Raw genomic sequence first — 27,474 nt, 5'->3', positions numbered from 1 at the left:
ATTTATTTATTTGGCTGCACTGGATCTTAGTTGCGGCACACGGAAGCTTCATTGCCGTGTGCAGGATCTTCGTTGCAGCATGTGGGATCTTTAGCTGTGGCATGTGGTATCTAGTTCCCTGACCAGGGATCGAACCTGGGCCCCCTGCATTGGGAGCGTGGAGTCTTAGCCACTGGACCACCAGGGAAGTCCTCTCAGTTTCTTAATCTGTAAAAGGAGTGACAATATCCTACCTCATAGGATTGTTGTGTGGACTGAGTTAAAGGCCCTGACAGAGTAAGCATGATGGAAAGGTTAAAGTTATTAAAGTTAATTTCATGGCTCCTAGGCTCTTTGTTAATCTTTGTAAGAGCAGGAACAGAAAATCCACAGATGAATAAACACAAAGAGTGTATACCCAAAGGGAGACATTAATCTTCACTAAGAATTAAAGGACTAAATTAAAGGTCACAGAAGCTAAAGCAGCAAAACTTTTTTAAAAAGTTGGTCTACAAGATCAATATACAAAAATCAATTGTGTTTCTATACACTAGCAATGAACAATCTGAAGATGATATTAAGAAAACCATTCCATTTACAATAGCATCAAAAAGAATAGAATACTTGGGAATAAATTTAATAAGGGAAGTACAAGACTGTACATTAAAAACTAGAAAACATAATTGAGAGAAATTAAAGAAGACTTAACTAAATGGAAAGATGTTCCATGTTCATGGGTTAGAAGACTTAAAATTGTTAAAATGGTAATACTTCCCAAACTGATCTATACATTCAGTGTGATCCCTATGAGAATCTCAGCTGCTTTTTTTTTTTTCAGAAATGAACAAGCCGATCATAATTCACTTGGAAATGCAAGGGACCCAGAATAGCCAAACAATATTATGGATTGATTTGTGTCTCCACGTAAAAAATATGTGGAGTCATAACCCCCAGTACCTCAGAATGTGACCTTATTTAAAGATAAGGCCGTTAGTCAAATTAAGATGATTACAGAGGTAATCATTCGGGTGGGCCCTAGCCTAATATACCTGGTGTCCTTGTAAAAGGGGGAAATTTGGACACAGAGGCAGACGGGTCAGAGGGAAGACAATATGAAGCCAGAGGGAGAATGCCATCTATAAGTCAAGGAATGTGTGAGGCTACCAGAAACTAGGAAAGAGGCATGGATTCTCTCTCACAACACTCAGAAGGAACCAACCCTGCTAACACCTTGATTTCAGACTTGTAGCCTCTAGGATTGTGAGACAATTAACTTCTCTTGTTTAAGTCACCCAGACTGTGGTCCCTTGTTATGGCAACTCTGGCAAAATAATACAGCAACCCTGAAAAAGAAGAACAAAGTTGGGGAATTCACACTTCCCAATTTCAAAACTTACTACAAAACTACAGTAATCAAGATACTGTGGTAGTAGCATAAGGATAGACATATAAATTAACAGAGTAGAATTGAAAGTCCAGAAACAAGCTCCTTCATTCATGACCAATTGATTTTCAGTAAGGGCACCAAGACAGTTCAACAAGTAAAGAATAGTTTTTTTTCAACAAATGATGCAGGGACAGCTGGATAACCACAAGAAAAAGAATCCCTGATTCATACCATATACAAAAATTAACTTCAGATGAATGTAATTCATTCATGTAACAGCTAAAACTATAAAATTCTTAGAAGAAATCATAGAGGTAAATCTTTATGACCTTGGATTAAGCAATCATTTTTTAGGTATGACACAAAAAGGCCAAGCAACAAAAGAAAAAATAAATTAAACCTCATCAAAATAAAGAATTTTTGTGTTGCAAAGGTTACTGTCAACAAAGTGAAAAGACAACCCACAGAATGGGAAAAATAGTTGCAAATCATATATTGGATAAGAGACTTGTATCTAGAATATATGTAAATCTTTACCACTCAACAATAAAAAGACAAATAATCCAAATGGTCAAAAGATTTCAGAAGACATTTCTCCAAAGGAGATATAAAAATGGCCAACAAGCGCATGAAAAGATGTTCACTATTTCAGTCACTAGGGAAGTGCAACTCAAAACCACAATGAGATACCACTTCACACCCACTGGGATGACTACAATCAAAACAAAAGATGTTAACAAGCATTGGCAAGGATGTGGAGTAATTGAAATCTTCACACACTACTGGTGGGAACGTAAAATGGTGCAGCTACTTTGGAAAACAGTTCAGCAGTTCCTGAAATGATTAAACAAAGAGTTGCTATATGACCCAGAGTTTCCATTCCTAAGTATATAACCAAGAGAAATTAAGTCATATGTTTGCACAAAATCTGGTACATAAATGTTCTTAGTAGGGGAATCCATAGTAGCCAAAAATGTGGAAACAACCCAACTGTCTATCACCTGATGGATGGATAAACAAAATGTGGTATATCCATACAATAAATAGACTATTCAGCCACAAAAAGGAATGAAGTATTGATATCTGTTACAACATACATGAACCTTGAAAACATTATATTAAATGAAAGAAGTCATAGACAAAAAAACATATACTGGGATTTCCCTGGTGGTCCAGTGGGTAAAACTCCGAGCTCCCAATGCAGGGGGCCCCAGTTCCATCCCTGGTTGGGGAACTAGATTCTACATGCATGCCACAACTAAGAGTTTGCATTCCACAACTAAAAGATCCCGCATGCTGCAACTAAGACCTGGCACAGCCAAAATAAATAAACAAATATTTAAAAACCAAACAACCCCCCCAAAAAAACCCCCCAAACCCATATATTGTATGATTCTATTCTATGAAATGTCCAGAATAGGCAAATCCATAGATCTGACAGAAAGTAGATTCGTGATTGTCAGGGGCTTGGGGTGGGGGGGCGGGGAGGGATGGGAAGTAACTGCTAATGGGCACCGGCTTGTTTTTGGGTGATGCTGATGCAAATGTTCTGGAATAAGGTAGTGGTGATGGTTGCACAACTTTGTGAGTATACTAAAAACCACTGAACTGTACACTTTAAAGGGGTAAATGTTATGGTATGTAAATTATATTTCAAAAAAAAGTTGACATTTGGGCTTCCCTGGTGGTGCAGTGGTTAAGAGTCTGCCTGCCAATGCAGGGGACACGGGTTCCATCCCTGGTCCGGGAAGATCCCACATGCCGCGGAGCAACTGGGCCCGTGCGCCACAACTGCTGAGCCTGCGCTCTGGAGCCCGCGAGCCGCGGGTGCTGAAGCCCCCCGCGCCTGGAGCCCGTGCTCCGCAACAAGAGAGGCCACTGCATTGAGAGGCCCGTGCACTGCAACGAAGAGTGGCCCCTGCTCGCCGCAGCTAGAGAAAGCCCGTGCACAGCCACGAAGACCCAACGCAGCCAAAAGTAAATAAATAAATAAATAAATAAATAAATAAATAAATAAATTTATAAAAAAAAAAGTTGACATTTAAAAATTGTGGTCTGCAAATGCTGGTAAAGTTGCAATGAAACTTGTAGACTCCAGGGACTTTCGTGGTGGTCCAGTGGTTAGGACTCCACGCTTCCACTGCAAGGGGCATGGGTTTGATCCCCGGCTGGGGAACTAAGATCCTGCAAGCCACGCAGTACTGCCAAAACAAAACAAAACACCCGTAGACTTTGCTGGTGGCAGTTTAAATCGGCAGAGCAATTTCAGAAAGTGTTACGCCAATGGCGACACGTAAGAAGTGGAGAGGTCTACATAAGGGATATGAGTTACTTTCCATGGCTAAAGCTTTCACCATGGATATTTAGTAACCAGCTAGTTGGCTGAAAAATGTACAGTTTATGGAAATTCACATAACATACAATAAACCATTATAAAGTATACAATTCAGTGGCATTTAGTGTGTTTGCAATTTTGTGTAACTACCGCATCTCCCTAGTTACAAAACTCTTTCATTTCCCCGGCAATACACCCTGTACCCATTAAGCAGTCACTCTCCATTCCCACCCCTACCCCCCTCACCTCACACACCAATACCCCCATCCCCTGATGAACTGATAACCATTAATCTGCTCTCTGCCTCTATGGATTTACCTATTCTGGATGTATCACATAAAAGCAATCATATGATATGTGACCTTTTGTGTCTGGCTTCTTTCACTTAGCGCCATGTTTTTGAGGTTCATCTAAGTTGCAGCACATATCAGTACTTCATTCCTTTTTCATGGCCGAATAATATTTCACTGTGGCTGCACCACAATTTTTTTATCCATTCATTCATTGAAGGGCATTTGGGTTGTTTCTACCTTTTGACTATTATGAATAATACTGCTATAAACATTTATTTATACATTTCTCTGTGGTCCTATGTTTTCATTTCTCTTGGTTGTATAGCTAGGAATGGAATTGCTGGTCATATGGTAATTGTGCTTAATGTTCTGAAAAACAAACAAGCTCTTTTCCACAGTGGTTGGATGATGCCCTTATAGAGCCTCAGCGCCTTGGGCCTGAGCTGCTCTGCCAAGGGGCTGGAGGACTGAGGATACCCAGGTTGTATGTTGGGGGTGACTCTCAGGTAGGCCTACTCTCTTGGAGGACCCTCAAATGACAGGGCAGAAGCAGGGCACTACCCTCCAGTGGCCCTGAGACCCGGGGTAGGGATGATGGAGGAAAGGGGGCAGGAAGACTGCTATTAACAACTCGAATCCCATTCCAAATGCAGGGAAGATGTGACTTAAGAGCCAGACCTCCTGCACTCAAATCCTGGCTCTGCCAAGTGGCAACGGTGTGACCTAGTACAAGTTACTTCACAGCTCTGGGCCTAGTTTTGTCATCCATAAAACAGTGATGATAACAGGAACCAACCTCATAGGGTTAAAGGGAGGTTACATTGTGAAGACACGAGGCAAGAAACCAGAGCCAATGGGAGCCTGTTCTTGTGTCAGGACAGGGTCTCTCAGGGTGTCTGTCTCTCTGCTGGCTTGGGAGACTCCCACTCCAAGGCAGGGTAGGACTTACCTCTGGGCCTCAGTGTCAGGAACGTGGCTGGCTGGGAGTGGGAGGTGGGGGGATGGGTGGAGAGTATGAGGCACTGGCAAATATTTGCTGATTCAAACAGTTAGATGTGCTGATTCAATGAGGGACAGGGTGAGGGTCATGCCTGGACTAGGTGCCAGATCCTCTCCTGGGCTTCCAGCTGGCACCTCGAGTTGGAGAGCCTGAGGATCAAACTTCTGCCAGAAATAACCAGTGCAGCTTCCTGAATCCTCTTTGGAAGCCTCCCTGGTGGGGCTGTTCCCTCTCCCAGAATCTTGACACATAGGTACATTCAGGGCCTCATGAGTAAGAGAGAGACTGAGAAAGAGAGAGAGAGAGGCAGGTAACCAACCACAATGAGATGCCACTACACACCCATTAAATTAATCAAATGTAAAAGACTAAGACCAAGTGTTGGCGAGGATCTGGAGCAATTGGACCCCACCTATATGGCCGGTGGGTGTGCAAAAATGGAACAGTCAATTTGGAAGACAGTTTGGCACTTTCTTTAAAAGTTAAGCATACACTCTCCATATGACCCTGCGATTCCACTCTTAGCTATTTACTATTTACAAAATGAAAGCATACGTCCACACAAGGACTTGTCTGAAAATGTTCATAGCTACTTTATTGAAAATAGCCAAAAAATAGAAATCACTCAGATGTCCATCAATGGATGAATGGATAAAATGTGGCATGTCATATATGGAATACTATTCAGCAAGAAAAGAGAAGAACTACTAATTGAATCTCAGAAACATTATGCTAAGAGACAGAAGCTGGTAAAAAAAAATGATTTCATTTCTATGACATTTTAGAAAAGGCATAATATAGCAACAGAAAGCAATTTAGTGGTTGTGAGGGACCAGGGTCAGGGCAGTGCAAAGTGGCGTAAAGGAACTTTTTTTTTTTTTTTAGATTTTTTTTTTTTATGTGGATCATTTTTAAAGTCTTTATTGAATTTGTTACAATATTGCCTCTATTTTATGTTTTGGCTTTTTGGCCACGAGGCATGTGGGATCCCCGATCAGGGATCAAACCTGCACCCCTCACATCAGGTGAAGTCCTAACCACTGGACCACTAGGGAAGTCCCTAAAGGAACTTTTCGGAGCAATGGATGCATCCTAAAACTTGACGTGATGGTGGTTGTATGTCTTATACATTTATCCCAATTTATCAAACTGTACACCTAAAATGGGTGAATTTGATTGTATGTAAATTATTCCACAATAAAGCTGTTAAAAAAATAAGATTAACTAGTCCTAAAAACTAGTTTTGGGAATCCACTTTTGGGAAGTATACTGTGCATATGCAGGACTGAAAAACATAGAGGCATGCATGCCACAGGTGCTCAATAAATGCTTTCAGGATGCGGGGGGAAACATTAGCACCAGGCAGTGTTCTTTAGAAGGAAAGCTCCAGAGTTGGTCATCTCAAGCTTAAGGTTATGCTAGTCTGCCATCTGGTGGGCATAGTTGGCAATGCAGGAATCTCCAGCCTTCAAGCCCAACTTCAGGAGGCTCTAGGGTGGGGCAGAAAGAAGGGGGACCTTCCTCCTGGGAAACCTGGTGCCCAGAGGGTCAGAGATAGGGAGTCCTGGATCTACGAGAAGAGGGATACAGCTTCTTAATGATAGAGAGAAAGTGCTTTGGCGGCACAAACAGGCAGAGTGAACATAATTGGTATCTTTGCATGTTGAGATAAAATATAAGACAGGGTTTTTTGTGGGGGGGAGATGGTGCAGGGGGAATAAAAGTTTGGGGAAAACAATGAGATAAGTAGGAAAACTAATCATGTGGATGCCCACAGTGAGTTGGTGAGTTGGGTGATGCTCAGCAGAGGGGGCGGGGGAGGGGGGCAGGGTAGCAAGGGGAATTCTAAAAGGCAAGAGGAGACCTCCCTGGATGAAGATGCCCTTGGGAGCCAGCCAACAAGAGTCTCTTCCCCTAAATATGCCTGGATCTTCTGACCCCTCAATCCTACTTCCAGGAAACATCCCACAGATAAACATCTTCATGGATGTGCTACAGTCATGTAAAGTTTGGGCCCTACAGTGTCTGCAGAACCACTGAGAATGAAGACAAACTTCCGGAGGCAGTGACTGAGGAACCCGCCTGCTTCTCCTGGCCACTGGGCAGCTGGTCCAGGCTCCAGGGACCCATGGACAAGCCCACTCTGAGTTCCTACAAAAAATGGGGTTACCTCCGTGGGACACTGATAAGTGAATGAGTAGGTTGTTTAAATGTCAATGATAGACGGCACTTAATCTAGGAGGACAATGAGTGGGGACAGGGACATTTACATTCTCAGTAGCTGGGAGCCTCAGTGGGGCTGAGATCTTGGAGCTCCCAGGCTCCTGGTATCCAGGCTTCCTATTGGCCATTTACAGATGGAAAGCATGGGGGGCTTGTTGAGAGCCAAGTGTGGGCGACATGCCCCAAAGCACCTTCCTTCAGAGGGAGAGGAGAAAGAGGGTGGGGAGGGAGTGGAGGTGAGGAGGGGAGGATGGGGCCCAGGGCCCACTGGGGTGTTGAGGAAGGTAAACTTCCATTGGGGTTTGCTCATCCAGCTTCCTGGGAGGGTTTATGGATTGTGTCTAACAAGAGAGGACCCATGGCAGGCTTGGGAACTAACATCATGCAGTAGGTTCTTCAATGTTTGCTGGATGGATGGATGGATAGACGAATGAATGAATGAATGAATGAATGGCTATGTGAATGAAGGAAGAAACTACTGGCTCCTCACTGGGTGTGTGTGGGCACATCCGGCAGACTCCCACCTACACTCAAGCCCACCCCTCCACCCCCCTCCCCCCAGACGCAAGCAGCTACAGTTCTGTGTGCTTCTCCTTGGCCTCCATTAGCTCCCGTATCTTCTGGGGTAGGGTCTTCGTCCAGAACTGGAGCCTGTGGGCCTTCAGGGCTCGGCCCACTGCAGGCTGAGTGTTCAGCTGCATGTACTGCTCCTCCTGGTTGAACACAGGCCAGTGGGGCAGACCCTCGCCGTTGGGGTTCCTGTAGACATGCCCTCCCGTGGGGCAGTGTGAAGGTCACTATGAGCCCTACCGAGCCCAGACAGAGTACCCTGACTGGGGTCTGGCAAGGCAGCCAAACAAGCTTGGGGAATGGTGGGGGGGGACGTTCCAGAAGGAGGAAAGAAACTACCTCCCACCAGAGCGTCAGCTCCGCAGGGGACAGGGCGGCCTCTGTCCCTTCCTGATAGAGGGAGGCTCTGCGGATAACAGCACTGTCACCCCCCATCCAGGTCACCCCAAGATGGAATGAGTGTCCAGCACCCACAAGGCCCCTTTCTGTCCAGGAGGGTCCTGGAGCTGGGGAGGGGGCTGCCATGCAATTAAGGACACATCCGCTAATGAAGTCACCACAGACAAGGGGAGCCCTGGATGGGCTCAAGCCCTGCCCTCGCCACCGTGGAGGTTAAAGTAGGAGTGTGACATCTCACCCATTTCGAGCAAAGTTGGCCCAATACTTCATCATCTTCCTGCTCAGCAGCTCTTCCTCCTCAGTGAGTTGGACTACAGAGCACGAGGACAAGGGTCCAGGTCAGGGCAACTCCAGTCCGGCATGTGGGTCATTCGCCCTCACCCCATCTCAGGCTCCTCCCTGCCATCCCAAGGCCTGGCTCTCTGCCCACTCCCCAGGCCCTCTCCTTGCCCAAACCCCATATATTCATCCCGGCTTCTGGCTGACCCAACACTGGGCTCATCCCTGACCCAGAAGGCTCCCTTCTTCTGACAGTAGAAGGCCATTTAAGAAATAAATATGAAAAAGAAAGAAAGCAAGGAAGGAAAGAATGAAGGAAGGGAGGGAAAGAAAGAGAGAGAGAAAGGAAGGAAGGAAGAAAGGAGGGAGGGAGGAAAGAAAAGAAAGAAAGAAAGAAAAAAAGGAAGAAAGAAAGAAAGGAAGGAAGGAAGGAAGAAAGAAAGAGGCCTTTCAAACACCCCCTCTGCACCCATGCCAGAAACCCAAGGTCAGGGTGGGGAGAGGTGGAGGGAGCACGGGTTCCAGTCTGAAGAATGCTAGACTCCAATTCAAGCTCAATCTTTCTAGCTGTCAGATCTTGGACACCTGATCCCCTCCTCCCTCTGAGCCTCAGTTTCCTCGTCTGTACAGTGAGGGCAATCACCCTCACTCAGGGTCTTATCCAGTGTCCCATCCCACATCCTGGGGATGAGGAGCCTCTGAGGGACCCCCACCTAGGAAGACTCACTGTGGCTGCTCCCGAAAGGACTTCTGAAGATGAAGTGAACCTCATCTCCATGGTCTGCCCTCACATAGCTCGGCCTGACATCCTTGAAGAAGCTGAGCTGATGCTGGAACTCGTAGAAGTAGACAGGGGCGTAGGAACCTGGGGAGGTGGGGAAGATGGGCCATGACCTGGCGGCCCCTCACCCGGAGCTTTCTTGCATCACCCATGGTGATGACATAGCTAGGTCCAAAGCTGGTTGGAGTCTGGACAATGGGGTGAAGGAGCCCCAGGCTGGAGCAAAGGCAGTGGGAAGGGCCTGGATTCAAATTGTGGCCTTGGAACTTCCTAGGGTATTGTTTTAGGCAAGTCACTAAAGGTCACTGAACCTGTTTCCTCCTCCGTAAAATGGGGTAAATGTCTGTCTCTTAGACTAGCCATGAGGATTTATCAAGATGAAGGATATCAAGTGCCTGGCACCAATAAATAGACATGGGCTAGGTTTTGGACACCAGTAGATCTCATTTGGCACCTGCAGCTCTGAGCCGCCCCCTAGCCAGTCTGGCCTTAGTGCAGATGTACTCACACTGCAACTTTGCTACTTGGAGTGCAGGGATCACGAAGATGCAGTCCCCCATGATCTCATGGAACTGGATTCGGAGGGTCTGGGGGTCCTCACTGTCCCCTATGTACTCCTCCATCAACAGGTCAGCAAACTCAGGCGGCATCATCTGCCCCAGGTGGATCAGGAAGAGGCAGGTTAGGCAGGCTGGCAGGGGCCGGGAAGCAGCAGAGGCAGGACTGGGGAGATGGATCCTGGGATGGGATAGGGAATCGGGGAAAGGGGCCAAGCTCTGGGTGAGGGGTGCTGCATGGACAGGATATCTGGGGGCTGGGCTTCCCGTGCCTTAGGATAGGAAAGGGGCCCCCTCCCCATGTGCGCAGGTCCCCAGGAACCTCACCATCATTGTTGATATTATCTGCAAGCCATCCTTTATGGTCTCTCTGTCCATTTCCTTCTGGGTGTCAGAATTGTTCATGACCTGGGTGGTAGGGGAGTCTTGAGTTGGAGATACGATGGGCCTGGAGCTACGAAGCCCCGAGGCCTTCCCACTGGATGGGCTCCCCCGCACCTGGAGGCTTGGGTGTGGGCCTCACCGAGGGCATGATCCAACTGAACTCATCGTTGTTTACACCAATGATGCTGGGGACAGGGTGCAAGTCGGCAGAGGCCAGCAGCTCCTGGGGGTGCTTGGGCAGGAAGACCCCGTCCACCAGGCCAGGGATGATGCTGAGGGGCTAAGGGACACTCAAGGTCAGGTTGCAGACACTTTCTGATGCCGCAGACATCTTCCACCCCTTCTTGGCTCTTCCCAGAATGCTCACACCCACCCCAGCAGGTCCTATACCTGCCTCAGCATGGCCTGGCCTCGATTTCCCATCCAGGGCTGTGAGGACACCAAGGTGAGGAGCTAGAGTAACTTGCCCAGGGAGGATGAAGGGCACCCAGGCTTGCCTGCCCCACACCTACTGGACCCTTCCCTCCACAGCCATGTCCATCAGTCAAACCTTGTTGATGGCCAGAATCTCCTCTTCACTCTTGTGCCGCAGGCAGTCCACCAGGGCCTCTGAGTCAACCTGGCCACAGGCAGACAGGTTGGCCACCACCTGTAAACAGACCAGGCAGCGGCTGGCTCATGCTTCCGGGTAGGGGAAAGAGGTTTGCCCAGTGCCCCAGTTGGAGGCAGGTGTACCCCAAATCTCACAGAGTATTGTGAATGGATTCCTACAGTTTTGAAATTGTTCCAACTTCCCTGATGCTCAGAGGACTCTGCCAGGGGCGCCATCCCACCTGCCTAGATGGTCCTGCCTATGATGGGGGCCCCCAGGGCAGCAGTCTTGTGGGCCACAGAATGTACTCAGCCTCTGCGCTGACAGAGGTCTGTGAATTCTGACCCTCGAACAATCCCCAGATAGGCGGCTGTTTCCAAGGTCCTCTGATGGCAGGGGAGTCCTTGTTATCCCCATTTAACAGACAGAGTAATAGAGGCTGAGAGGTAAGAGATGGGGCAGCAGGTCTGGGCTTCCCACGGTTGAGGGCACTCACTGTGGAGACCACATCAGATGAGTTGGCGGTGAAGCTGGGCAGCAGGGCCACGCCACTCTCCATGATGGCACAGTGGAAGAGTCCTTCGGACATGGGGGACACAACATGCAAAGACACGCTTACGCCACCCGCAGACTCGCCAAAAATGGTGACATGGTCAGGGTCGCCTCCAAAGTAGACGATATTCTGCTGGACCCAGCGTAGTGCGGCCACTTGATCCAGGTAGCCCCAGTTGCCAGTTGCGTGTTTGTCTCCAGTGCTGAGAGGTGGCAGGGATGAGGGTCATGGCACTGTCCTGGCTCCATCAGCCCGCATTGCCGAGCCCAGCCCCAGTCTCACCTGAAGAAGCCCAGCAAACCCAGGCGGTACTGGATAACGACCACCACCACGTCCTCGAAGGCCGCCAGAGCAGAGCCGTCATACATGGAAGCCATGCCCACGACAAACGCACCACCATGGATCCACACCATCACCTGGCGAATCCAAGGCACAGATACCATATGGCTCCCACCAAGCCCAAACCCCACCAGAGCTGCTACCTAAACTAACCACCACTTTGGCTCTGTCCTCCTAACCACATGGACAGAACTCCAGCAAGACAAAGCGGTGTCTTCATGACCTGGGCTGAAGGCAACCCAAGTTCTATCAGGAAAACCGGGCCTCCCACACTTTGGGGCCCGTCCCACATACCAAAGCCTGGCTCCATTTCTCCCAGAACCCTCTCTGCCATGGAAAGAAAAGGGGTGTCTCTCTGATCACCCCACATGCACGCACATTAATTAAAAGTGTACTCTATTCTCATTGGCCCAACAGATAATCCATGGCTGGGGTCTCCGGCCACCTCAAAGTGCATCCCTCAGGCACCTGAGTGGGTCCTGGGTATGAGCTGGTTGGGTAGGTCCTGGGTCCCTACCAGGGCCACAGTTTCTGACGTCTGGGAGCAGCCAGAGTTCTGTGACCCTGTGCCCAGGCATCAGCCACCCATGCTGGGTAAGAAATAACTCTTGGATCTGATAGTAAGAAGCTTCTTAACAGGGTCCACACTGCAGTGGGGCCCAGGTTGATCTTGTTCTTTTAAATCTTCTGCAGAAGAAATGTCCTCCCACCCCTTAGCCAGCTGTGGCCTGGCACTCACAGGCAGTTTAGAGCCCTCATGGGAATGGGCAGGTGTGTAGATGTTGAGGTACAGGCAGTCTTCAGACATGGAAGTAGAAGGCAGGGTCACATTCAGTAGTTTCAGAGTCATTTCTTTCATGCTAGCGAAGTCCTGCAGACACCTGGTGACCATGGCAGGCAGTCAGTCCTGGGGCCATGCTGTGGCCATAACCAGATCCTGGGCCCAGATATGCTCCCAGCTACCCTTAGTCCCACCTCCTTTGATACCTCACTCACATGTGATCGCTCCCTAAAGCCCCTTTGCACCAAGCTACAGGCCACAGACTCTGGGGAAGCTGGGATAGAGCCTAGTCTTCCAGGAGGCCTCAAGCTTATGAGGGCCTTGGATATCAGTCCTCCTGAGGCTGAGAAATCTTGACTCTGGAGGGTCTCTATGAGAACGATTGGTTGCATGTGTTGACATTCACCACCATATAACTGTACTCAGGCAGACCTGGAACAGGGGAGTAGCCCGTATACATGTGCTGCCAAAAGGAATGGATTAATTTCTCATGAGAAGGGCAGTGGGACATCCCTCATCCCAAGTCAGACTCTCAGGGAACCTCATCACTCCCACAGTTTCTAGTTTCAAGAACATATACCCCTTGGTCAATGGCATCTGGCCCTGTCGGTTGGCACAGTGGCTGTGCAGAGTGGGGTCTTCTGCTCCTCAGGGATCTACAGTGTCTGCTGCTAGAGTCAGGAGCTCCTACAAGGTTCAAACCTCTCCCAGAGATACCTCCTCTGGTGGCAGAGATCACTTGTCACAACTAGAACCTAGGGAGTTGTGTGTCTCTGCTTGTCCCTTCAGCTTGTGGAGCTAATGCTCTTTGAGTGCTAAGCCTTCAGTCTGGGAAAGTTACTTCACCCTTTCAAGCCTCTGCATGCTCATCAGAAAAATGCATGTGAAAATCCACCAAACTCAGAGGGAAAACTGGCTGTTTTGAAATGACATGAAATGACAACTGCAGCCTGGCCCAGAGCTCAGAGTACCCTCTATCCCAGGGCCTAGAGTTCCCTGGAACCCCTGCTTACTTGGCTGGGTGGGAGGTCCCATCCTTTATACCACTCCAAGATTCCGGGGGCTCCGGGGGCGCAAACCGCAACAGCCCTAGAGGTGGCTTGGCGAAGGGAATTCCCAAGAAGGTGTGGATCCCCACATCAGTGTTCTTCACATGGACGAGGCTCCCCCGCACCTGGCCCGTGTGCGTGGTCCGCACGGGGCTGGCCGAGTCCTGGCCTGTGGGCAGAGAGATGGACGTCAGGGTTGGGTCTCCCCATTTAGCTGCCCTCCCAGACTGTTGATGCTGCCACCTCCTTCCTGTCCTCAGCTCAGCTCAAGGGACACTGATCTACCAAAACTTGCTTTACAGATTTCCTGCCTGTAACTCTGCTCCCCCCACCCCCAACTGCCTTCACTGCCCCAGCCTTTTCCACCATGCTCACTGAGGTTCCTTGGGGCTCGGCACCATGGTTTAGCCCCATAGTTTAGCCTCAAACAAATAGTCACATGAGCTTGATGGGGTGAGAGTGTCCTTTCTACTCACTGTGTGCCAGGTCCTAGGAGGCAGTAGGAGAACTGTGGGAATTGGACAGACAAGATTCCTGTCCTTAAGGATCTCACACTCTAGGTGGCAAGAATGACATAAAGTATCCTCCAGCAAGAGGGAAGAGATATGGGAACGTATGTATATGTATAACTGATTCACTTTGTTATAAAGCAGAAACTAACACACCATTTTAAAGCAATTCTACTCCAATAAAGATGTTTAAAAAAAAAAAATTAATTAATTAATTAATTAATTAAGTCTTTAAAAAAAAAAAAAAAGAAAGTATCCTCCAAACAAAGAGTGACAGTATGAGGAGAACTACAAAGAGAAGGGCAGCTGTGTCTAGAACATAAAAAGCACAGCCCGCCCTGCTATGGGGATCAGGGAGGCAGGAAGAGATTGAAAGTCCCCTAACAGAGAAAGGGCTGATATTCTTTTTTTTGTTTTTTTAATTTATTTATTTTATTTATTTATTTTTTGCTGCGTTGGATCTTTGTTGCTGCGCACGGGCTTTCTCTAATTGCGGCGAGCGGGGGCTACTCTTCGTTGCGGTGTGCGGGCTGCCCATTGCGGTGGCTTCTCTTGTTGCGGAGCATGGGCTCTGGGTGCGTGGGCTTCAGTAGTTGTGGCACATGGGCTTCAGTAGTTGTGGCTCACGGGCTCTAGAGTGCAGGCTCAGTAGCTGTGGCGCACGGGCTTAGTTGCTCTGTGGCATGTGGGATCTTCCCGGACCAGGGCTCGAAACCGTGTCCCTTGCATTGGCAGGCGGATTCTTAACCACTGCGCCACCAGGGAAGCCCAGAGCTGATATTCTTAATAGATAAAGAATTTCTATAAATGAATAAGAAATATGCCAGCTATGCATATTTGGTGAAAGAATGTGAAACGGTGAAAGAATACGTCCAGACAGAATAAGGAATACCAGTAAACGGCTCCTACACAGATGAGATGTTCACCTCACTCATGCTAAGAGAAATGCACATTGAAATCTGATTGTGATGTCAACAACTTATTTTGTCACAAAAAGCAAGACAATCAGACATTGTATGTTTTCTGTTGGAAGTCCACTGCACCACATATGAAGTAGTCTTGTCCCCAAACAAAACAAAGCAAAACCTAAAATCTGAATCTGATCAAGCCTCTGGAATATAAATACAAGTTTACAGGCATACAGGGGACAGAGAAACAGTTAAAAGACACCCTAGGGATGTAATCAGCAAGACCCAAACTCTGTAATATGTGGAATCTAAAAAAATGATACAGATGAACTTATTTACAAAACAGTGACTCACAGACATAGAAAACAAACTTATGGTTACCAAAGGGACAAAGTGGGGAGGGATAAATTAGGAGTTTGGGATTAACACAAACACAGTACTATATATAAAATAACCAACAAGGACCTATTGTATAGCACAGGGAGCTATACTCAATATCTTGTAATAATCTATAAGGGAAAACATTCTGAATATATAATATGTATAACTGAACCACTTTACTGTATGCCTGAAACTAACACAACATTATAAATCAACTATACTTCAGGAAAAACAAAAACAAAAACAAAAAAACCCTCAAACTCTGGGATACTCTCCAGAACAAACTGGTTTCTTCAACACAGCAACAAAATTACAAGAAAAATAAAAGAGAGGCAGAGGAGGAATCTGAAGATTGAAAGAGACTCATGAAATACTTCAAAAGATAGATAATAATAAATGTTGGAAAGGATGTGGAAAAACTGGAACCTTTGTATATTGCTGGTGGGAAGGGAGAATGGTGCAGGTGCTTTGGAAAACACCCTGGCAGTTATTCAAAAGGTTAAACATAGGACTTCCCTGGTGGCGCAGTGGTTAAGAATCCGCCCGCCAATGCAGGGGACACGGGTTCGAGCCCTGGTCCGGGAAGATCCCACATGCCGCGGAGCAACTAAGCCCGTGCACCACAACTACTGAGCCCGTATGCCACAACTACTGAAGCCCGCGTGCCTAGAGCCTGTGCTCCGCAACAAGAGAAGCCACTGCACCGCAACGAAGAGCAGCCCCTGTTCGCCACAACTAGAGAAAGCCCGCACGCAGCAACGAAGACCCAACACAGCCAAAAATAAATAAAGTAATTAATTTTTTTTAAAAAAGTTTAAACATAGAGTTACCACAGGACCCAGCAATCCCACTCCTAGGTATAAACCCAAGAGAATTGAAAATATATGTCCACAAAAAAACTTGCGTATGAGTGTTCATAGCAGGATTATTTATAATAGCCAAAAAGTGGAAACAATCCAAATGTCCATCAACTGATAAATGGATTGATAAAATGTACCATATCTATACAATGGAATATTACTCAGCAATAAAAAGAAGTACCGAACATGCTACAATACAGATGAACCTTGAAAATACGCTAAGTGAAAAAAGCCAGTCACAAAGGACCACATATTGGATTATTTCATTTATACATACAGAATTGGTGTATTCATAGAGACAGAAATATTGGGGAAAGGGGAATTGATGTGGTAAACTCTGTGAATATACTAAAAACCACTTTAAATGGGTAAAAGTTATGCCATGTGAATTATATCTCAAATCTGTTATTAAAAAAAGCACATCTAGGGCTTCCCTGGTGGCGCAGTGGTTGAGAATCTGCCTGCCAATGCAGGGGACACAGGTTCGAGCCCTGGTCTGGGAAGGTCCCACGTTCCGCGGAGCAGCTGGGCCCGTGAGCCACAATTACTGAGCCTGCGCGTCTGGAGCCTGTGCTCCGCAACAAGAGAGGCCGCGATAGTGAGAGGCCCGCGCACCGCGATGAAGAGTGGCCCCCGCTTGCCACAACTAGAGAGAGCCCTTGCACAGAAACGAGGACCCAACACAGTCATAAATAAATAAATAAATACTTTATTAAAAAAAAAGCACATCTACTAATGTTTAAAGAACCTTGTTTAAATCATGGTTTTAAAAAAGTCATAAATATCATGAGATAATATGAAATAAGAATATTTGACTAGATGTTTGATTACATTAAGAAATTATGAGAGATATATATTTCTTCTTTCAGTAGGACATGATAAAAAATATTACAGGTGATATGATGTCTGGGATTTGCTTCAAATAATGGTGCAAAGGAGAGGTGATAATCCAGACAAAACTAAGTTGCCCAGGTCTTGATAACTGTTGAAGGTAGATCATGGTACATTGAGTGTGTTATATTATTCGCGCTACCTCAGATGAGGAGCCCTGCGGTGCTGTGTGACCTCGGGCAGGCCTGACCCTCTCTGTGCCTCAGGGCGAAGGGAGGTATCCAGTCAGGCTCCCAATTCCCCTGGTGTTATCTCCACTGGCTCCCACCTCCCTGGAGCCTTTCCTCCTGCAGGCTCAGGCTCTACTTCTGCAGAATTTGGCAGATTTGAGCCTGGTTTCATAATAAAAAGTAAAAAAAAAAAGAAAGAAAACAAAAAAACATCCTTATGGAACTATACTACCCTACACCCATTAAATTAACGTGGATGAATGCGCCTGATGACACCTGGTGTGGGTGAGGCTGGAGTTAGCAGCTATTCACATGCTCCACAGAGGGCAACTGAGCAATGCCTTTCCAAGTCAGAAGACTCATCCTTCTCCCGAGGAACATGCTGTCTACATAAGTCCTTTGTGGGATGTGACGTCTGCCCATGTAATTCACTGCCTCCACCGACCTTTAATGCTTGATGTTTGTTATAGCAAAAGACAAAACCTGCTAAAATGTTCCTGATCAGAGGCTAGTTACATCAAGGATGCTTCCTCCTTGAAGAGAAGCCCTTTCATTAAACAGTATGAATAAGTTCTACCATGTGGGCGTGTGGAGAGGTCACTCCCTGTGTCAGGAAGTGGAAAAGCCAGGGACCAAAAACGGGGGCAATGTGTGACCATTTGGGTGAAAACCAAGGATGCATGCACACATCCATTCTTGGGTAAACTCCTGGTTAGTGTGTGGAAGGCCCTGGGGACCTAGATGGTCCCTGCCAATAAGCCAGGACTGGGTGGGACAGGAGAGGGTCAGACCCATCATCTGTGCTTGCCAGTTCTTCTTTTCTGAAAGTGGGTCCCATCCAACACAGCAACATTTTTAGAAAGAGGCATCAGCGAGGCCTCGCACATTGTGGCACTGGAAGGTTCCGGTGACCTCTTAGAGCCTGGTGAGCAAGGGGTAAGGGCAGAAGCACGATGGGTTGGGCCTCGGGGTAGTCATGAGTGTGGACGCACCCAGGCAGATTCGACTGGGAAGGGAGAGGATAGTCAGGTCCCACAGGCAGAGCCTGTTTGGATTAGAGGATCACGCCCTTCAAGAGGAGCACAGGGAACTTCCCTGGTGGCCCAGTGGTTAAGACTCCACACTCCCAATGCAGGGGGTGTGGGTTCGATCACTGGTCAGGGAACTAGATCCCACATGCTGCAACTAAAAGATCTCATGTGCTGCAACTAAAGATCCCGCATGCTGCAAGGAAGATCCTGCACAAGGCAATGAAGATCCAGCATGCTGCAACTAAGACCTGGCGCAGCCAAATAAATAAATAAAATTTTTTTTAAAAGAGAGGGGGCACAGGAGCTGGAGCTGTGCCCAGGTACTGTGCCCACATAGCGTAAGCTATAAAGGCTACCAATAAGGGCTGGCACAAAGAGAGATCACCTTTGCCCTGGAGGTCAAGACCTGCCCTCACTCGGGGTGGGTGCACGGGGTGAAGAGAAGCACGTGGAAGTCTGTCTGATAGTAGGATGTGGTGGCCGGGGGATGGGGGCTTCTGTAGGCTGGGCCAGTAACCTTGCCCAGGGCTCCTGTGGAGAGGGGCTCAGTGGGTGTCAGGACACCCCTCTGGCCAAGGGCGAAACACTCAGAGCCACATGGTGGCGGGAAGGTATAATTATTGTTGTTATTACCCCCGTCAGCACCAGCTCCATCACAAACACTCGCAGGGAAATGTCCCAAATAACTCCCCAGCTCGCCCGGTGCTGCTCAGAGCCCCTAGGGCCTGCTTGCGCCTTGGGGTAGTGTGACTTGGGGCAGCCCAGACTCTCTCTGCGCCTCAGGGGGCGCAGAGATGCGTCGTATCCCTCACACGGTTCTGGTGCTGGAACTCTCCGCCGGCTCCCACCTCCCGGATGCCTTTCCTCCCGCAGCCTCAGGTCCTGCCTCTGCAGAATTTGGCAAATCCTACCCCAGTCCCTGCCGCCCCGCGTCGGAGCCTCACCCTGGCCCGGGACAAGGAGAAGCAGGACCCCGAAGGCCACGGCTCTCAGCCGCTCGCGAAGTTGGTCCAGCTGCATCTTGGGCTCACAGGTCTTTCTTGCACTACCGGCGGACACGCTGCTTTTCACCAAGAGGCTGCGCAGGGACGCATCCAGCCGTCGACGATTGAGTGCCTCTCCCAGGCCTGGACTTTGGACTGGGAAGGGAGTAGGCGGGGAAAGATGGGTTTGGCAGGAAAGCGGGACAGAACGGGTAAAGGCCAGTGGCAGGTAGGGGCTAGCACAGCCGCTTCCCCTCTGTCCTCTTGGGCCTCCTCCGCAGGGACCTTGAGGCTTCTGCAGCCACTCCGCAATACCAAGAACCCTCTCCACAAACCTGCGTTCAGTGTCCTTATAGTCACAAGTGTGTTCCGAGGGGGAGAGAGAGGGAGCAATAAGCTGTGATTGGGGAAACCAGGAGAGCTTCCTTGAGGAGGTGCACGATCAGGATTCCCATAGACAGATAAATGAAAACAATCTTCGTTCAGAGTGAAAGGAACCACCCGAGTAAAGGCAGGGAAGTGTGACGGCACTTCATTCCAAGAACTCCTTGCTTTCGGGGATCGATTTCCTGGGTCCGCCTTCATCCCCCTATTGTCCCTGGTCTGAGGGTCTCCGTGGGCCCTCCTCCCTACTCGGCAAAGGCCCGCCTTTTGAAATGCACACCTGATTGTGGCACTCATCTTAAGGACACCCTCAACCCTACCCCGTGTCTTTCCCTGTCCCCACCTCCCGTCAAAATCGAGGTCACGGTCCTTTATCCATTGGACAAACATTTGAAGAACGTCTTTAGGGCCGCACGCTGGGAACCGTGAGAGCACTCCCAGGCCCAAGGTGCAGCGGGGGCTGCAGGTGCGTCACTGGGAAGTTCCGAAACGCAGTGAACCGTGCCGGGACAGAGGCAACTCTGGGCGCCCGCCCAGCCTAAGGGGCAGGCCTCTCGGAGGAAGTGATGCCTGACGGTACGCCTGGCTCAATCTCAAGACGGGTCTTTAGTACCCCAGCCTTGGCCTGCGCCGTCAGGCACCCTCCCGGTTCGCACACGTGGTCCCTTCTCCGTGTCTTTGTTGGAGCGCTCGGCATTTTCTCGGATCCGCGTAGAGAGCGCAAGGAGGCAGCCGCTCCACCCAAACCGCAGGCGGCATACCGGCAAGGCCGCGTGTCCCTCGCGTTACCCCGTCGCCACGCCACGCCACGCCCCCTTCCTGTTCCCCGGAAATGCACCGTAGGAGCGGAAGCGCCCGCCTACAGTTGCCGGCAGCAGTTCCGCGATGGTGGGCGGCGGCGGAATGGGGGGCGGCCTCCTGGAGAACGCTAACCCCCTCATCTACGAGCGCTCTGGGGAGCGGCCAGTGACCGCGGGCGAGGAGGACGAGCAGGTTCCAGACAGCATCGACGCGCGCGAGATCTTCGATATCCGCCGCTGCTGGGCGCGGGCGGGTTGGAGGGGGCCTGGGAGGTGGTGGGATGAAGTGATGTCCAGTAGTCGGTGGAGCTGTAGTAGGGCCGGGCATTCCCGGAGGGGGGTTCTGAGTGGGCAGAGGCTCAGAGTCCCCTTTCCTTCACTTGCCACATCTGATTCGCTCCATCAATGACCCGGAGCATCCACTGACACTAGAAGAATTGAACGTAGTAGAGCAAGTCCGGGTTCAGGTGAGTCACTCACAGCGTCCAGGGGAGCGACTTGTTCAGGAGAGTCAGAAAGGCTCAGCTGTGCACCAGGGGGTTGGCCTTCTCTCAGCTCACGGACTCCTCAGGGGATCTTTGGAACGGGGTGTGTGTGTGTGTGTGTGTGTGCCCATTTTATGGATGAGGAAACTGAGACCCATACTGGTTAGATGACTTCCCTGAAGCAACAAACTAAGAAGAGGGTCTCTGGGCTGGACGGGCCATGACTTCTAACATCCCACCTCTCCAACCAGGTGAGCGACCCTGAGAGCACAGTGGCCGTGGCCTTCACACCCACCATTCCGCACTGCAGTATGGCCACACTTATTGGCCTGTCCATCAAAGTCAAGCTTCTGCGATCCCTTCCCCAGCGTTTCAAGGTAAGGTGGAACTGAGCCCTGGGGGTGGGGCAGGCATGAGTGTCTGCTACTGAGGAGGACATGGAGAGCATGAACTTGAACATCAGAGTGAGATCTGGAAGGATCCCAGCTAGCAGAGATGAAACTGGGAGGAGGCTTTCCAGTTGGATGGGACAAGAATAAAGATCCAAGCTGGAAAATGCAGAAAAGTAGTGAGGAGTGTGGCAGGAAGGGCAGTAGGGAGCTGTAGGTAAGTTTGGAGCAGGGATGGGGCGCAGGTGGGCCTTTAAGTCAGTAGCAATTGGCCAGTCCTTTGGGTAGAGATGGAATGGCTGTGAGTGGGTTTGGGGTGTAATGGAAGGGCCGGAGTCCAGAGGCATGATTAGGAAGAAGGATCAGCTGGAGGTGGTGAGTGGGGAGAGGGGAAAAGGGAGTAGACAGGTATGTGAGTGCTCAGGCCCCACCTATCTCCCTCCCAGCTGGACGTGCACATTACACCAGGGACCCATGCCTCGGAGCATGCAGGTAAGTGTGGGCTGGTGTTGAGGCATTAGCCCGGAGGTTCCCCGCTTGCCATGGTGGTCTGTAGGGCAAGATTAGGGGGAGGGTTGGGGGCTTGGCACTAGGTGGGTGACTCGCCAGTGGAGGTGGCAGCCTAGAGCTAAGCTGGCCTGACTTGAGTTTCCTGTGTTTACCATGTTCTCCCACTCCTGCCCTCTCCTTCTCCTAAGTACACAGGACCAGGGTTGTCAGGCTTTATAGTATAGGAAGCAGACATGTATGGCCAGGTGGGAAGGGGTCACAAGAAGGTGGGGTAGTTGTGGGCTCAGGTGGTTGGGGTAGCCTGACCAAGGTTTGGGATCCTGGGAAGGCGGCGACAGGAGGGCTTTGTTGGTGGGGGTATAAATATATTTCACCCCTCTCTCCTTTCCACCCAGTGAACAAGCAGCTTGCGGATAAAGAGCGGGTGGCAGCCGCCCTAGAGAACACCCACCTGCTGGAGGTTGTGAACCAGTGCCTATCAGCCCGCTCCTGAGCCTGAATTTTTGCTCCCAGCCCCACGCAGGGCTCATGGCCTTGTTTTCTTGAACCACTGACAATAAGAAACTAACATTTTGCATTTTGTAATAAACCCTTAATTTATATTCATTTCCCAGCATGCCTGAGAGTCTTTCATTTCAGTGGGGGTCACTCCGGGTTTGGGATAGGGGTGGTAGTGAGTGCCTGTACAGGCTGGGTCGATGAGGTTTGGTTCATTTTTTAAATTTCTCCCAATGGTTTGATTAGGAAAAGTTGCAAGTATGCCAAAAAATTGAAAGAATAATGTAGTGAACGCTTTTGTATACCCACCACCTAGATGTAACAGTTGTTAACAGGTTGCAGCTTTGGTTTTATTTATGTGTGTGTAGAATATAAATAGACTTGAAAGTAAGCTGCAGACACATGACCCTTCACTTCTCAGTACTTCATCCTGTGTCTCCTAAGAATAAGCCTGTAACCACAGTACTGTAATTTGGCCCCTAAATGAACAATTCTCTGACACTAATATCTAATATCCAGGCATGTATGAATTTATCCCAAAATGTCATTCATAGTTGTTTTTTTAAGTCAGGCTCCAGTCAAGTTTCATGTATTGCATTTGGTTGTCATCTCTCTTTAGCCTCTTCTAGAACTGTCTCCCTGCCTCCCTACCTTTTAATCTTTCTTGACACTGACTATTTTGAAAAGCCCAGGTGAGTTGTCCTGGAGAAGTCCCACAGTCTGATTTGTTGTTTTGTCTGCTGTGTTTCCTATAAACTAGAAGTTGGTTGAGTTCAGGTTTGAGTTGACTAGCGAGAACCTTGCCCAGGAGTGTTGTATGTATCCTTAGCATCCACCAGTAGCTGTGTGATGCCAGCTTGTCCCCACTGTTGGTGATGCTCAGTTTGGTCCCCTGGTCAGGGCAGTGCCAGCAGATTTCTCTGCTGAAAGCCATCTGAAGCACTGTCTCCACCAGCAGCCTGGGAAATGTGTGTCACCCCAGGTGCTCAGGTCTGGGGCCTCTGCCTCGCCCAGCACAGTTGGTCACCAGGATAGACCGTGGGGCTTAGACCTCGGATCAGCCAGTCAGGAGTCATAATGTCACAATTCCCTGCCTGCATTTCCTTCTCTGAGGAAAAATGCGGATATTAAGAAGACTTGCCCACCTGGTGGGCAGAGGCCTCAGCAGGGAAACTGGCCGCTTGGCAAATCTGTTTTTGGGGGCCTTCTGACAATATTGGACCTGTCCTGAGAGTGGGCATTGGCCGAAGGTTTTATATATACTATCTAGTCAGTCAGTCCTCAAGCCAGCCCTGTGTGGCAGTTGCTATTCTTTATCATCTCTGTTTTGCAGATGAGGAGAGAAGCTTCTAGAATAAGTGACTCCCCAAGACCACCAGTTAGGGAGTAGAGGAACCTCAGCTGTTCAGCGGGTACTGCTCAGCTGGCAGGGGGTGCTGTTGCCTGGCTGGAGGGGCCTACGCCCACCTCCAACCCCCACTTCCAGGCGGGAGTAGCTTCGCCACCTAGTGACCAAGATCTGGCTGCTCAGAGGGGTGAAGCCATCCACCCACGTCACCCAGTTTCTTCATGTGTGATGTGGGGAGACGCAATAGCTTAGGACTGCTCTGGAGATTGCAAATGGATCTGGGACCATTTCAGGTGATCTTCCAGGCAGAGTACCTCCCACTTCCACAGATGAAGAAGCTCAGTGCTCCAGAGAGGCAGGAGACCACCCAGGGCCCCGCAGGCCCCAGGGAGCCTCCCCAACCACCAGTACCCAGCTGTAGGCTTTACCAAGTGTGTACTTCTGCACTGACAGCCCGATGTGTCTAGGTGTCTGTGGTGTCTGTGTTCGGCTGGGGGTGGGAGGTCACGGGGGAGGCAGGTGTCACTGAGTCATTCAGCTGGCTCTCCTGGCAGCTAGGCCACGGTGGACGAGGATCATCAAGCTGCTCATATCCAGCTGGCATATCAGATCGTCCCCTTGTCAGTCTTGACTCATCTGTGCGTGGCCCACAGCTGCCTGCAGGGACACCATTTGTGAATCCTGGGCTAATGCCCGGGGAACTTTCTGGAATCCCAGCTGCTGTCTGAGAACATGGGGGTGGGAGGGGTGGGGTGAAGTTTTAGGTCCCTGAAGCCCTCCACCAGGGGTGTCTGGCTGTGCTGTTTCTGGCCTGTGACTTCTCAGGCCTCGGTTACCATGTCTACAAAATGGGAACAACAAATCACAGCTGAGTGAGACTGACCCAGAGATTAGATGACATGTACGAACAGGCCCAGCTATGTCCATTTTTGCTCATCATCATTCCCAAAGCACAAAGGCCTGGCACACAGTAGTAGGTACTTAGTACAGGTCAGTGGAATGAATGAATTGAGACTTAGAACAGAACAGAAGAACTGGGGCGTGGGAGCTGTGGTGTAAGGAGGGCTGGGAATACTGAAATCCAGCCAAGTTGCCTTTGCAGCATTTTGCTACCCGAGGGAAGGGGAAGGGCATGGGGTCCCACAGAGAAAAGGTGGGTATGGGGGAGAGGGGAGAGGTATCTGCATCTGCCCCTCTCCTGGGCAGCCCACCATTCTGGAGAGAATGGAGCAGGAGCAGGAAAGAAGAAGCAGGAGAGGGCCCACGGATTCACTCAACCTGTCCTGTCCAACTAAGGGTGATAATAAAAGTGTTCATATCGAGATATTACTATAGGCCAGACATGTGCCAACCACCTTACCTCTGCATTTTGTGTTATTTATATCTTATAACAACCCCCATGAAGACATTATCCCTGTTCTACACAAGCGGGAACTGAGGCTCAGCCAAGCTAAATGGGCAGAGGTGAAACAGCTAGTAAGGTGCAGACCTGGGATTTGAAGGCTGGGCTATCCTGGGGTATTCAAGCCTCAGTTTGCTCCTTCTGGGCAGCCAAGCTCAGCCCAGAGAACTGAGAGGACCAGGAGTTGGGAATGGGGGTGTTTCAAGGTCATGTCCTGGTACGGTTCCCCGGGCCCCTGGCCATACCGATGCTTGTGGTGGGTCTGGCCTGTTGCAGAATGCTTGGGGCCTGAGTGGCCCAATGTGGATGCAGTTCCCTTGGCAATGAGGAAACATTGCTGAGGTCAAGAGCTTAGATTATCAGAGGGGAAACCCAGCCCTAATTCCTTGCATGGCTCCCTGCTTGGAAGGACCACAGCTACCCCCCACACCCACCCTCTGTTGGACATCCAGGGGCTCTTGTCAGCAGCAAGGTCATGTGTAAGGTGGTTAGGAGGGGCCATAAGCAGCCCAGCAGCGTTCCTAATGGGAAGTAGTTTGCTGGCTCTTAAGACTTTCGTTCCTTTTGTTTTGTTTTGTTGTTTTTTAATTTTTTGGCCATGCCACACGGCATGTGGGATCTTAGTTCCCCAATCAGGGATCGAACCCGTGCCCCCTGCACAGGAAGCACAAGGTCTTAACCACTGGACCGCCAGGGAAGTCCCAAGACTTTTGTTCTTTGACAGGAGGCTCAACCCATGACTCCCTCTTCCCTCTGGATCTCGTCCAGGAAGCTAGAGCCAACATGGGATTGCCTAGGCCTCCAAGACCCCCCAGGCCATGTGAAGAACACAAATAGATAGATCACCCCTCAGTCCAGGCCTTGCCTAACTTTGAGGACCTCAAGTACCAGAGGGGCCTGCATGAACCCTCTAACAGTTACCTAGCCAGGCCCTCCTCATTCCAAGGCCCTCTCAGATGTTGCCAAGGAAACTGATGCAGCAGTCAGAGAGACCTGACCCAGGTCTCCATGACAACCTACAGCAGCCCACTAGGATCCATCCATCTGTGATGTCACCTGACCCCTGAATGGGTGCCCCCCACCCCCACCACACTCACCACAATCATACGTCACTCTAATAGCGGGTCCCTGTCACAAAGTACCTCACAGCATGCCTGTTCCCAGTCTCCACACACCCCAAACATGAGCAAGGCAATTTACAGCTGGCCACCCTGAGGCTGGGAGGGAGGCAAGATCCAGGAGCCTGGAGGCAGATTCAGGAGTAGAACCCAAGCCTCCCCATTACATCTCCTCCCCTCTGTGCCCCAGCGCCCTCCCTGGGTTGAGGAGGGGCTGATCTCCGGGCAGTGGTAGCACCAAGTGGTGGCTAACCCACCCCCACCCCGCTGACCCCATCCCTACTCTACAACTATGCCCCTTCTGAATGGGAGTCTGAACCTCCAGGCCCTGTGTGTGCCCTGAACTGCAGGCGCAGTCTGAGACTAAAGGGAAGGAAGGAGACATTGCAGACTCTTAGAGTGGCTGGAGCTGGACCTGACCCTGGTCTAGTCCCACCCCTATCCGCTCCTGCTGGCATCTGACACCTGTCTGCCAGGATTTCCCCAACTTTGGGCAACCTCCAGGCCAGGAGCAGAATGACCAGGGCCAGGTATTTTTAGCAGAGTTATTGGCAGCTGCCTGGAGGGTGCTGAGGGGGAGGTGGTGCTGACTTCATCCTTTTCCTTCTCTGGGCCTGTATTCCCTCCCCAAGGTTCAAGCTGCCCCTCTACCTGCACCACACTGCCAGCGGGCCTCCCCTTCCTTGCCCCCTCCCCCAAACCACTCTCCAACGGCCCCCAGGGGCTCAGGTGTCACTAACCCTCATCCTGAAGGGCAGGCTCATCAGGTGGAATCTTCAACTGCCAAGGGCAGGGATGAGAGCGGGAAGGACCTGGTGTTGAGGTTAGAAGCCTGGATTTAGGCCCCCTAAATTCTAGCTCAGATACCAGCGGGTGGGGAATGGGTGTCATGGGCAGTGAAGGGTGAAGTCTGTCCGACCTGTAAGTGGTCTGCTTGCTGGGGCGACAGGCCAGGACTGGGAGAGAGGGAAAGGAGAAATCACTTTTAAAGGGCCAGACCTCAATTCTTCCCTAGTGGGGACTTGGCGCACTTGGCTGGGGCTTTCCCCCTGGCCCCCACCCGTGGTGGCACCCTCCACCTCCATCGCCCTCCTCCGCACCATTCACGTGCTCCCTTTCTTTCTGCCTTTTCCCCAGCCCTCGCCCCCCCCGTCACACACACACACCCACACACACACTCACTCACACACACTCACACACACACACACACACACACACACACACACACTCAGACCGGGCTGTTGTCTGCGGAGTCTGCCCCTGCCCCGCCCTGGCGGGTGAGGCGGGGGCTGGGTGGGTGTGAGGT

At 50.0% G+C, this 27,474-nt stretch overlaps 2 protein-coding genes across 6 annotated transcripts; one reads left to right on the top strand and one right to left on the bottom strand.

Moving 5' to 3' along the window:
* Positions 1 to 802: 802 nt before the first annotated feature.
* LOC118884746 (cocaine esterase-like) lies at positions 803 to 27,474 on the bottom strand. 5 transcript variants are annotated; one of them, XM_036832592.1, is made up of 13 exons: positions 26,909 to 27,474; positions 13,466 to 13,670; positions 12,411 to 12,552; positions 11,615 to 11,748; positions 11,276 to 11,534; positions 10,738 to 10,836; positions 10,327 to 10,467; positions 10,131 to 10,211; positions 9,755 to 9,899; positions 9,193 to 9,330; positions 8,425 to 8,497; positions 5,086 to 5,279; positions 803 to 1,322 (listed from the first exon to the last, which is right to left on the bottom strand). In XM_036832592.1, exons 1-13 carry the CDS (start codon positions 27,057 to 27,059, stop codon positions 1,249 to 1,251), a joined length of 1,836 nt encoding a protein of 611 aa, XP_036688487.1. In that variant the 5' UTR covers positions 27,060 to 27,474; the 3' UTR covers positions 803 to 1,248. The 5 variants fall into 5 exon arrangements, with proteins under 5 accessions (XP_036688487.1, XP_036688488.1, XP_036688491.1 ...); XM_036832593.1 differs by lacking the exon at positions 26,909 to 27,474 and adding an exon at positions 19,196 to 20,110; XM_036832596.1 differs by lacking the exon at positions 5,086 to 5,279 and having other exon boundaries at positions 26,909 to 27,472.
* On the top strand, positions 20,481 to 22,415 carry CIAO2B (cytosolic iron-sulfur assembly component 2B). Its single transcript, XM_036832598.1, has 5 exons — positions 20,481 to 20,645; positions 20,806 to 20,885; positions 21,155 to 21,280; positions 21,739 to 21,784; positions 22,198 to 22,415. The coding sequence occupies exons 1-5, from the start codon at positions 20,504 to 20,506 to the stop codon at positions 22,293 to 22,295; spliced, it is 492 nt and encodes a 163-aa protein (XP_036688493.1). The 5' UTR covers positions 20,481 to 20,503; the 3' UTR covers positions 22,296 to 22,415.

Source organism: Balaenoptera musculus, chromosome 19 (assembly GCF_009873245.2).
Source record: "Balaenoptera musculus isolate JJ_BM4_2016_0621 chromosome 19, mBalMus1.pri.v3, whole genome shotgun sequence".
Classification (NCBI taxonomy): domain Eukaryota; kingdom Metazoa; phylum Chordata; class Mammalia; order Artiodactyla; family Balaenopteridae; genus Balaenoptera; species Balaenoptera musculus.
The sequence above is the reverse complement of the archived record's forward strand: the minus strand, read 5'-3'. Positions and strand labels throughout refer to the sequence as shown.

What these genes read in the sequence shown, in the direction of transcription:
- CIAO2B (XM_036832598.1), top strand. Translation starts at nt 20,504, where the DNA reads ATGGTGGGCGGCGGCGGAATGGGGGGCGGCCTCCTGGAGAACGCTAAC. An exon ending in CGACGCGCGCGAGATCTTCG is followed by an intron (nt 20,646 to 20,805) that starts ATATCCGCCGCT and finishes TTCACTTGCCAC; the next exon opens with ATCTGATTCGCTCCATCAAT. An exon ending in CCATGCCTCGGAGCATGCAG is followed by an intron (nt 21,785 to 22,197) that starts GTAAGTGTGGGC and finishes CTTTCCACCCAG; the next exon opens with TGAACAAGCAGCTTGCGGAT.
- LOC118884746 (XM_036832592.1), bottom strand. Translation starts at nt 27,059, where the DNA reads ATGACACCCATTCCCCACCCGCTGGTATCTGAGCTAGAATTTAGGGGG. An exon ending in TCAGTTGGATCATGCCCTCG is followed by an intron (nt 10,212 to 10,326) that starts GTGAGGCCCACA and finishes CCTACCACCCAG; the next exon opens with GTCATGAACAATTCTGACAC. An exon ending in TCCTTTCGGGAGCAGCCACA is followed by an intron (nt 8,498 to 9,192) that starts GTGAGTCTTCCT and finishes CGTGCTCTGTAG; the next exon opens with TCCAACTCACTGAGGAGGAA.